This window comes from Malus sylvestris, chromosome 6, assembly GCF_916048215.2.
Source record: "Malus sylvestris chromosome 6, drMalSylv7.2, whole genome shotgun sequence".
NCBI classification, from domain to species: domain Eukaryota; kingdom Viridiplantae; phylum Streptophyta; class Magnoliopsida; order Rosales; family Rosaceae; genus Malus; species Malus sylvestris.
The window spans coordinates 23,841,624-23,853,611 of NC_062265.1; the positions used below are offsets into that span (position 1 = coordinate 23,841,624).

The 11,988-nt window shown below is 38.9% G+C and overlaps 1 protein-coding gene across 2 annotated transcripts; it reads left to right on the forward strand.

Moving 5' to 3' along the window:
• Positions 1 to 7,174: 7,174 nt before the first annotated feature.
• LOC126626727 (uncharacterized) lies at positions 7,175 to 11,157 on the forward strand. 2 transcript variants are annotated; one of them, XM_050296122.1, is made up of 7 exons: positions 7,175 to 7,337; positions 7,764 to 7,830; positions 7,925 to 7,983; positions 8,093 to 8,182; positions 8,287 to 8,423; positions 10,186 to 10,240; positions 10,654 to 11,157. In XM_050296122.1, the coding sequence occupies exons 2-7, from the start codon at positions 7,764 to 7,766 to the stop codon at positions 10,864 to 10,866; spliced, it is 621 nt and encodes a 206-aa protein (XP_050152079.1). In that variant the 5' UTR covers positions 7,175 to 7,337; the 3' UTR covers positions 10,867 to 11,157. The 2 variants fall into 2 exon arrangements, with proteins under 2 accessions (XP_050152079.1, XP_050152080.1); XM_050296123.1 differs by having other exon boundaries at positions 7,206 to 7,530.
• The last annotated feature ends 831 nt before the right edge of the window (positions 11,158 to 11,988 follow it).

The following is an 11,988-nucleotide window of genomic DNA, read 5'->3' on the forward strand; positions in this document are numbered from 1 at the left end:
AGCTTCACACACTCTTAATCAAGATAGTGCAAAGCAAAATCAATTCATGGTACCCAATAAAAGCTTCAACTCCAAAGCTTCACCAACAAAAACTTCATCAATAGAGGACAACTACAAATTCTCAAAAGCTTCACACTATCTTAATCAAGATAGTGTGAAGCAAAATCAATTCATGGTACCCAACAAAAGCTTCAACTCCAAAGCTTCACCTATAAAAGTTTGACCCACAAAAGCTTCACAATATCTTGATCAAGATAGTGTGAAGCAAAATCAATTCATGGTGCCCAACAAAGCTTGACCTACAAAAACTTCACCCACAAAAGCTTGACACATAAAAGCTTGACCCACAAAAGCTTCACCGACAAAAGCTTGACCCACAAAAGCTTGACCTACAAAAGCTTGACCCACAAAAGCTTCACCTACCAGAAGATTCACCCACAAAAGCTTCACCCACAAAAACTTAACCCACAAAAGCTTCACCTACAAAAGCTTGACCCACAAAAGCTTCACCTACAAAGCTTCAACACAAAAGTTTCACCTACAAAAGCTTCACACTATATTGATCAAGATAGTGTGAAGCAAAATCAATTCATGGTGCCCAACAAAGCTTCAACCTCAAAGCTTCACCTACAAAGCTTCAACACAAAAGCTTCACCTACAAAGCTTTAAAATATATATATATATATATATATATATATATATATATATTTTCGGAAATTCAAAAATTCAAAAATTCGAAAATTCGAAAATTCAAAAATTCGGAAATTCAAAAATTCAAAAAAAAAAAAAAAAAAAAAAAAAAATTGCCTAGACCTCCTCTTATTTTGGGACTAACAACTTTCATAACAAATATATATGAAGGAGTTTTGGGCTACCACTTAGAAAGGAAATGCCTCATTCGTCAACTTCCTCGACCGGAGACTTGGGGGACTCCTACCATATGCTATTGCACCTTGATACTCGGAAGTCTCACGACCACTCAGTGACTTGGATTTTTCAAGTCTCTAAACGAGAAGTTTTCCACACTCGGGAAATTAAGGGAGCACTACCTCAACCTACATGTTTCACTCACAAAGCTTCAACATATAAGTTTCAACAAAAGGAAAAATTCAAAGAACTTAGTGAAGAAGGCCTTGGTGTATTTAACATAATACGTTGAAATGAAGCAAAGCTTGTTTATTGATATCTCAGATAAGTTACAAATATGTACATATACATGAATCAAAATAAACAAACAAGAGGGAGCATTTACAAAGGTTGCTTAGGAGAAGTCTCAGCAGTCGGCAGAGCCCCAGAAAGAGGAGGCACCAGAGGGTGATTATTCGGAGCCTCAGTACTAGGCAGAACCCCAGAAAGAGGAGGCAGCGAAGGTTGATCATTTGGAGCTTCATTACGCGGTACATCCCCAAAAGACGAAGGCAATAAATGTCTTTGGAACAAACCCACAAACCTTTGATGATCAAGTAAAATCTGACCATCAGATTCCTACAGCTAGTCGAGCTTCCTCTTCATATTTGTAGCATAGTCATGTCCGAGCCTGTGCAACTGTTTATTCTCATGCTTGAGCCCTCTGATCTCCTGTTTGAGACTTATCACTTCAGCCGCCAATGATTCAACTTGGCGGGTTCGAGCAAATAGGCGTTGGGCCATATTAGACACAGAACCTGCACATTGAACACTAAGAGCTAGAGAATCCTTAACAATCAACTCATCAGACCGTTTGGAAAGTAGTCTATTATCTTTGGGAGTGAGAAGGTTCATGGCCACCACCGTAGCGATCATCTCATTCTTTATCACATAGTCCCAAACGGTAAGAGGACCAGTAGGAGATAAGAATGATGGGCGACATATGTTGTCTTGAGAAGGCATGGCTGCCTCTTCACCAAAGTTCAAGTCAAAACGACGGTCGGATGGGCCAGACATTCTCAGAAATGATGAAGGAGAAATGAGGTGCAATAAATCTCTGAAGTAAGGGGAAAATTCCTACAAGCAATAACTCTCTGAATGTACTTCTTGCACACAATTGCTGCCCTTATAAAAGAAAGGGCAACAGGGCCGTTGGTTCAAAAATCGAAGAGGCACCACTTTCCGGATTTCGAAGAGGCACCACTTTCCACACGCAACATCATCTCCTCGGGTACCACAGATAACTTTGCCAAAGATCTCTGACAAAGTTTAGACACATAAATTTTGAAGATCCAGCTACCCTACTATTACCCACAAGGGTAAAGGAACAGCACCACTGCTTGATAACTAGAAAGTCTCAATGTGTGTCAACCTCCGTGCTCCGTGGCAAGGCAGACTGGAAAAAATGTCTAACCTTTACTCACATTCGAGAAAACACTCCCAACAAGATTGCTTACTCAAAAATCAAAGAGGCACCACTCTCCGAATCTCAAGAGCCAGACTCCCAACAAGATTACTTTCTCAAAAAATCGAAGAGGCACTGCTCTCTGAATCTCAAGAGCCAGACTCCCAACAGGATTGCTTTCTCAAAAATTGAAGAGGCACCGTTCTTCGAATCTCGAGAGCCAGATCCCCGACATGATTGTTTGTTCGAAAACCGAAGAGGCATCGCTCTCTGAACTTCGAGAGCCATATTTCCTTGGATAAAGCTTGTCTGCAATCTTCACACGCAACATTAGCTTTCCAGATATCACATACCACTTTTTCAAAGTGCTCTGACAAAGTTAAAACACGTGAAGCTTACAGCTCCCACTACATTGCTACGACCAAGAAGGGTAAATGAATAGCATTACTACTTGTTGTTAGGGAGACTCCTATATATGTCGACATCCATCCTCCACGGATAGGCAGACCTGCAAAAATGCTCAACCATTCCTCATATCTAAGAGGGCACTCCCAACGAAGCCTCTCGAAATACTCAGTTTTCTTCCCCCGCCAATAATACCTATGTAAACCAGCCACACTAGAGCAAGAGTATCTCATATCATCAGGGTCAAAGCCAAGAGTATCCCATATCATGATTTTTCCCTATCTTTTCTTTTGCCCTTGTTCTTACCTGCAAGACAAGGAGAAAGAAAGCAATCAGGCAGCACTTGGAATCAAGCTTCCAGTCAGGAACTGACTACCTGGAACCCCTTGCCTGATTACTTACTTGGTATTGCTCTCGAGTACTCATCTTCAACATCTTATGCTTCCAGAAAAGATACCACATCTGCTTGAGGAACATATAGGGCAAGTGAGAAAGATACAAAAAAGCATGTGGAGACAAGCGCAACGGAACACGTGCCGATTCATCTATTACTTCGTCAACAGCAAAAGTATCCCATATCATCAAGGTCGAACGCACTCTTGATTTGATGGACTTGTTTTGACTCTCAAATTCTTGAGTTGGCCTTATACTCTAGAGGAAACCAGAAAACCCTCCAGCCTAGTTCAAAAATAAGCTTGTGGAAAGTTACTTCTTCAAAAGCAAAAGTACCTCATATCATCTCTTCTCCATTTGCTTCTCCTTATCCTTATTGTTGTTTACGACACAAGGAGAAGGAGAACAATCAACCGGAAGCCGAAGTCAAACCTCTGATCCAGGTTGCTTGCTTGGAAGTCTGATTGCTTACCTTGTTTGTTACCTCTTTCGGCAAATGTCCTAGCTCGGCGACTTGGGGGACTCCTACTATAGGGTTTTGTATCACACTTGACCAAGCCTGAAACTACAAGTAAGCTTCAAGTGAAATTGATACATTACCTTGTGCATCTTCATCGGTTAAAGATACCACCCCTGGATGGAGGAAAAATACTTCCAGAAAAGATGCCACAGCAACGTATGAGACAAATAAGGCAAGTGAAAATGATACCACATTTCGGTACTTAGAAGTTTCGTGATTACTCAATGGATTGGATCTTGCAAGTCCCCAACCGAGGAGCTTCCCTCAATCGGGAACTTAGGGGAGCACTGTTTGTACCATACTTGACCAATCTCGAAACTACTGAGCACCGGTCAACGTTATACCTTCAAGGACCCAGAAGAGTTTCCCTCCAACAAGAAGGCCAATCACAGCGCGACATGTGTTGACATCAGAAGCCAATCATAGCGCGACATGTGTCAACATCAGAAGCCAATCACAACACAACACGTGTCAATGTAAGAATGAAACTAGAAACTCTCTTCTATAAATAGAGATCATTCTCTCACAATATGGCCGAATGTCATTTGTACTAAATCATTCACTAGTACTCACTAAAGGAGAGCTTGAACCTATGTACTTGTGTAAACCCTTCACAATTAATAAGAACTCCTCTACTCTGTGGACGTAGCCAATCTGGGTAAACCACGTACATCTTGTGTTTGCTTCCCTGTCCCTATCCATTTACATACTTATCCACACTAGTGACCGGAGCAATCTAGCGAAGGTCACAAACTTAACACTTTCTGTTGTACCAAAGTCCTCACTGATTTTGTGCATCAACAAACCTAAACAAAGGTATGCCATCTTGTTTGTAGGAGTTAGCGACCTCATATTAACCTAAAATAACCATTTGTGATAAAAATCCCGTTAGTAAAAATAAACCAAGATAGATTATACAAAAACCAATTACAAAGCTATAATCATCAATGCACGGAGTGGCATGACCAACTAGTTGGTTCTCCTACTATATTTTTGGGGGTGGGAAAAGCAAGATTTTGGGCGTAGGGTGGATATTTGAGTCTTGTATCGACCCTGGATGGATAAGATTTTGGATGGAAATGGGGCCTACTACTTGTTAGCAAACCCTTGTGAAAATGAGACATCGAGAAATTTTTAGTTGTGACGGGAATACGGATTGTACACTACGTGTTTTTATTTAAGTGGTGGAAAATTTTAATTTTTAAGTTATTAACATTTTAACACACATAACCCACCATTTATATAGAGACACGTGGTATACCATTTCGTGTGATGGTCACACTGAAAAATCTCTCGAACAACAGGGCTTGTGCATTAATTTTACTAACACGCGATTATCCAATGTGGCACAGCACACGGTAGAACGAAAATGTGCATAAGTGATTTTATGACCATTGTCATCCATCGGTTGTTGCACCTCTTGGGTTATTTTTATAATCTAATTTAATCAATTTTAACGGTAATAAAAATTTCAATGGTTCAAATTTAAATCCAACGATCAAAATATTATTATTAATTAATTCAAATCATATCCAACACCAAAACTTTATAAAATTCCAATCCATTTAAGTGTAATCCATAGAAAAATCATTTTTTTTTATTGAAATTTGAATTTTTACATCAAAAGGTTCGTAAAAATAAAACAAGATAGATAATACAAAAACTAATTTCAAAATTATTAGGAAACAAAAAAAAAATTAAAGAAATACAAAAGTTAACGAATTAAAAGTTGAGGGTGAGAATTATAGGTCCTTTACCTTGGAAGAAAAAGCTAACCAACCTCATACATATGAATGAACAGTTAAAAATACATGGCTAAATTTTGGGATCGGTTGGAGATAGTACAAGTTTTCCCATCCATGGTTGAGCAAATTTTGGTCTTATTTTGAGGACCTGTGAGGACCAATTACAAACTATATAAATTTAGATTCAATGCTTAAAATATTTCACCACTTCAGTTCTCATAGAAGGAGAAGTTGTGAGCTAAGAAGAATAAGGAAATGCTTTATGTAATAAAAAGTTAGATTGATAGGAACGTACTCGCGGGAAAGGAACTCTAGTCAAGATGAAGTTGGTAGGTCAAAAGAGCGGGAACCAAAAGAAGAAAGGCGATCGATAGCCTATTGAAACTGGAGCAAGGAATGACCTATCTGAAAGTGACTAGCTCGCTTTGAAACTGGAATTCTATAAGCAAGACCTATCTTCAAGAGTTCAGACTACCTCAAGTTCAGTTCAACTGGGCTAAAGGCACTCATTTCTTCTATAGACAACTTTATGGATTTTAAGTTAGTTTTGCTTTATTGAATTGTCAAATATTTTATGCCTTTGTGACACACCCCGATTTGGAATGTCTACTACGATTCCGAATCGAGCTGTGCTGGCCGACACTAAGAAGGTGACGAAGCCAACACAGCTTGATTCGGAGTCCTAGTGGACATTCCGAATCGAGGTGTGTCAATTTGGTATCAGAGCCAATCCTTGGCCTGAAATGTGCTGACGAGGACATCGGGCCCCTAAGGGGGTGGATTGTAACATCCCACATCGCCTAGGGGAGTGGATCCTATAAGCCTTATAGGTATATTCTCATCTCTACCTAGCACGAGGCCTTTTGGGAGCTCACCGGCTTCAAGTTCCGTAGGAACTCCGAAGTTAAGCGAGAAAGGGGCCAGAGCATTCCCAAGATGGGTGACCCACTGGGAAGTTATGTTCTCGTGTGAGTTTTCAGAAACAAAACCACGAGGGCGTGGTCGGGGCCAAAAGCAAACAATATCGTGCTACGGCAAAGTCGAGCCCATGATGTGGTGGGGGCCTGGGCTGGGATGTGACATTTTAAACCTAAACAATATAATTTTGTGGCTAATATGCATTTGGTCATCACAGGTCCTCAAAATGAGAATCTTAAGCCATTTCCAATGGAGAGGGTTTGCATGTCCAAAACCCAAAAAACTCATATTCAATTTATGACTGAGTTATAATTCTATAAAATCCACAAGACCATTTTTTGACCAAAGGGGCATCAGAGTGCCCAAATGTAGCCCCCTTAGTTTTTTTTTTTTTTTGGCTCATATCCTCAATTGTAATAATTAATTTAAATTAATGGTTAGAATTGAAAAGAAGTTTAATTAAATTAACCAATAAATAAATTATAAACTTGAAATTAATAAATGATTGAGGGAATTATGTTTAACTCATTCAGTTGCAGATAATATATAAGTATGGTTTGACAATATTTATTTAAAAATAATTTTTACATGGCTATGATTTTGACAAAACTATATTTAGCCATTTTCAGTTATAGATGGCCTTAGAATATGTATTGATGGAAAGGGATCTTCTTCGGATCCTTGAAATTTGATCCAACGGCTAAAAATACGGACCTACTTTAAAAGTTATAATAAATTTAGCCGTTGGATCAAATTTCAAATACCCGTATCCCTTTCCTATATCGATGAACTGGGTTGACACATCCAATGCCAAGTCAGCATGGGCCTTTATTTAAATCACAGGCCCATTTATCTCTCTCAATGGATTCCCAAAATTCAAGACATCCAGCGGTAGCACACCTTTCCGGCCTCTCTATAAATCCCCCACCCCCCTCTTCTCTCTCTCTCTCTCTCTCTCAATCTCCCCAAAGCCCTAACCCTAATTCTGTGCAATATCTCCGCTCGATTCACTATTCGTAATCGAATTTCTGCCCCCCAATAACCGGTAACCTTCCGTTTCCAAAGCCTCTGTAATGTTGTGTTGATTTGTGCAAGGTTTTGCAGCTTCCAGCTGAAGTTTTAGATGCATTATCCCTTTGGTTTCTGAGAAAAATTGAAGGAAAGCAATTTGATTTTTCCATGCGTTAGTTTTGGTTGCGATTGAGGGCTTAAAATTTGAGTCTTTGGATTCGATTTAGGTATTTTTAGGGTTTTTTATTGAACGAATAATAAATTTGATATTTTATTTTGATTTCTGTTTCTGATTTTTGTAACTTTCTTAGTACCCAAGCAGTATTATTGTTGTATTTTCATCTTCGGTTATAAAATTAACTTTTTCATGATTGTTTGGGTTTATTATCGCATATAGTGTTTATTTTCATGCCTTTCTGTCGATTTAGATGTGTGAACTTATTTTTCGGTTTTTCTGCAGATGGCGACGAAACCACTTACAACTGAAGCAATTGCTCTTACAGAGAAGAAGATGGACATGACATTGGGTATGCTTTCGTACTCCCGCTAGTCGATTTAAGATAATTGTGCATTTTTTTTCAACCCTTTCGTGTTAACCTGTGGTGATGTTTGATGATGTAGAGGATATCATTAAAATGTCGAAAGTTGCTCCCAAGGGTAAGAACCAGCGGAGAGCTTCGGTAAGTTTCTTTCTCTTACTCTTTCCTATTTTAAAAAAAGAAAGAAAACTTATTTCTTAAATATTCTTGTAGAACAAATTGTTGAGTAGTATCAAATTTCTCCGTGCAGAATAAATCTCAGAATTTTGCAAAGGTTGCTGCTCAAGATAAACCAACAAAGCTGCGGCGCTTTATGGACTCAAGATCTTCCATTAGACAGGTTAGGATGATATTTCAAAGTTGATTTCTCATAATTTTTTGGATTATGATGTGCAATGTCACTAATGTTTTTGTTTCTTCATTTGATTCTATTATGGTAACCAGGGGGTTCTAGCTCAGAGAAGGTCAAATTTTCAGAGAAACCAATTCCCCATAGCAGCTGAGGCTGCGCGAAAGGCAGCAGTTGCTCCTCCTCGCAATAGAGCTTTTAATCGTAACCGGGTGCCCAACTGGAAACCAAGGTATGCTTTTAATTACCTTCTAGCTTTTGAGTATGAAAATTCTTATTGGTTTTTAGTTCTTAAGTCTTGGTAGGTCCCCATAATTTGTACCTAATGTTATTATTTGATTTTGAATATACCACAGGTAAATATTGGTGCTTCTATTATTAGTGATGACCTTCTGCCATTTGCCTCGGATAAAACATTTCAACTCCCATTATTTTGGAACTCCTGCATATGTTTTGTTGATTCAGCAAGCAGTCATTTTGGGAGTGTGTCAACTTGTTGATTGTTTCTGTAGATGCCATCGACAATAGTATATCTGCATTATAAATTCTGTGCTTCTGATCTGCAAAGTTTGCCATATGTTGAGTGGTCCATCTCTTATGATAAAGGGATATTCTTACAACTGGAGAAGTGTGGGGTTAAGTTGAATGTTCAGTAATGGGATCACAAGACTTGGATAGCGATAAAGTTTGCAGGAGATGGAAAAAATTCAACTCAGTTTGTGTACTTGATGTGTGTAGTATGTAGTGCGGGCATTATGCAACATATTTTACGGGATGTACTGACTGCCGAGGACTACTAACCGTTGTGCATTCTAAGTTGCTCAATGCTTGCTAGGATTAACTTGTTTACATGTTATTCTATGTCAAGTCGGTGTTCTGTAGTTTCCTTTACGGGTCTGGAAGTTGACACACATTCCTTGGTTTTGAATTGAAGTTATCACTTTGTCCAGTTTTTCAGTTCATGCTGAATGTGCTGGCTTTCCTGCAAGCTTGTGAGTCACTAGTCCTCGGGATGTGATAAGTCCTGCTATCCAACCCATTTTCCTTTAATCTCTTCAGTTCTTGGCCTTGCAAATAAGTATTAAAAGATGTTGATGATCCGGGAGGCAATTGTTGAGGGCTCAGTTTCATTGTTGTGAGACAGGGGATTCAGGAGGCTTCTGATTGATGGAAACTTTCACTGTTTCTAGTTTATGCTGACTTATACTTCACTGCGCTCTTTGTTTCCCCTGGTTTCTTGACGTCTAAGTGGATTATTGAGTCTCATCTACTTTAACTTGCCATGGGCTGGAATTAAAATGGATAGTTGTGGAACCAAGCATCACTTCCAGATTACAAATGAAAAACTAAGCAAAAGTTGTGTTTGAGGTTTTTTCTGTATAGAAGTTTTGTTGCTTTGGTTGAAGCTGTGTTGGTCCTGTAGCATGCTTTGTGGTATACAAGTAGTTCAAGAACCCATAACTTGTCTCGAGTAGGGCTTCCATTCACGACGTGTTTTCCTGCTTAAGCGGGGATGGGAAGTTCCTTGGGGAAGAAATTTTGTTCATTTGACTGAATGGACTGTTCATTTAAATGATTGGAAGACGGAACCTTCTGTTGTGATTTCACCTATTCTGCTTCATGTGAAGGTCTTTTCTTGAGTGTTTCTGTGGATAATATGTTTGCTTGGTGAGGCTCGAATTCAGATTATGGTTTGGTTAGAGAGACCTTCCGCAGATTAAGATGGAGTCACACTGCTGAGAAAACATCATAATTTCCTACGACTGTTTTGTCGTCTAATGGTTTGTCTTGTTAATTGGATTTATTTAGAATTACAATGGTAAGGCACTTTAACCTCTCATCCAGGCGAATGCATATCTACTCGTGATCCTCTTGCAATTACATGGTGTTGATATAGGCATAGTAATAGCTATCCTCTCTGTTGTCAAAGTTTGCTTGCTGAAGGCACATGGTATTTAATTCCTCAAGCATTGTTTTTCCATTTCTGGATGCAGGGCTGGTGCACCATTTGATCAAAGAAGGGTTGCAAATGTTGGCTTTGGTAACAAGGTATTATTATTCTTCATTTTGACCTCTGTTATTCTTTCCCATTTGACATGCCTGAGTATTAGTGGGTTTTGTAGTAAACGATTGGCTTTCCTTTGTCAAGTGTGTCTTTCCATCAATGCGGTTGGAGTCATGGCTTTGGGATTCTTTAGTGTATAAGTTCATAGTGTACAGTTCTGTTACTACTGTGGCTTTGGGATTCTTTGGTGTATAAACACACTATTCTGTTTATTTAGAACTGTGCTTTGGGATTCTTTGGTGTATTGTAGAGTCCCGTACATGTATGGCATTGGTTGATAGTTGATCATCCGCTAGAAATGGCTTTTAACTTGTATTATTAGTGGTGGTCTGCGTCAGAACTGCTACGTGAAATCATGTTTAATGTCCCGTCTTATGAAGTCTCTATTTTTTGTCAGCTACCACTGCCGCAGCAGCAGCAGCATCAGCACCCTCGGCTGCAAGAGAATGCACTTCCTAAGCAGAGGCCTCAAACACTCGATTTGCTGTTTGCAAACATGAAGGAGCAGAGGATGAGAGCGCAACCACGCCAGAACAATGGCGTACCACGCACCAATAGGGGTGGCCAGCAGAGGCCCCCTTGGGGAAGAGGCGGACGGTTTGGCAACTAATTCATCATACGCAAAAAATGCCCTGCTGGAAAGGGGTTCTATTCTTGGTGAAAGGAAGAAGGCAAAGTGCTAGAATTGATGTCTACGTCTGGATGCAAGTGTGTAGATGATATGCAGAATGTATCGTAGCTGACCGACTTTTGTCACCTTCATTTTTTCTGTTTTTACGCGACTTTGCAACACTCAGGGTTTTCATTTCGTTTCATTCGCAATCAAAATTGTGTGTATAGTAGTGGTCTCTTCTGTTGTGAACTAGCAATCCATGCTTTCAAATATATCATTGTTTCTTGATATCGTCAGGTATTTTTACGATATCTGGCCGCATCATTTAAAATCGTTCGATTTCTGATCAAGTCAAATTCTTAATTGGTATATGATTTCATCATTCGCCATGCGTCCAGTTAAATAATATTGCTCTACAGTGCTTGATCTTCCGTCATCGTTCATCCATCCAATGTCCAAACGCGTATTTAGGGAGACGCTATTGAAAAACTAGATCTTTCTAAGCTTAATTATAACAAATGAAAACGCAACAACTCAACTCATTTGTTTACAATATGATAAGACAATGTTGAAATCTTGTGTCAAGCTGTGTTGTCGCTTGGTACTGTTGAGTGGGAGAATAATTCAATCAACACATGACTTAAACTCAAAATTATCATTAACTTTGGGACTATGTACCATCATTAAGTTTTTCTACTCAAACATTGTCACGTAACAAGAACAATCTCACACAAGTTTTTTCTGTATCACACAAGTTTTCTTGGTATAAGGAAGAGTTACGTATTGGTTTCTCAGCATTTGTGAGGAGACAACCACTAGCTTCAAAGCTTAAATCATCAGAGAATATGCTAACAATGTATTTCAAGCTTACACATTTTGTCATGTATCATGTTATGCATTAAGATGCAAATGAATAGGGATGAAGACATAAGAAACTTTTAACCAATTAAGTTACAAATTGCTTACTTGTGTAATTTTCTTTCAAATGTTGGACCTATTCTTCCGATGGCTGAATATTGGATCCGTATGCTAGTGATCTTCACATCTCAACCGTTTATCGTATATCGTACGATTAGTTTTCATCATGTACTATTTATGTTTAATTTTAAATAATAAAAG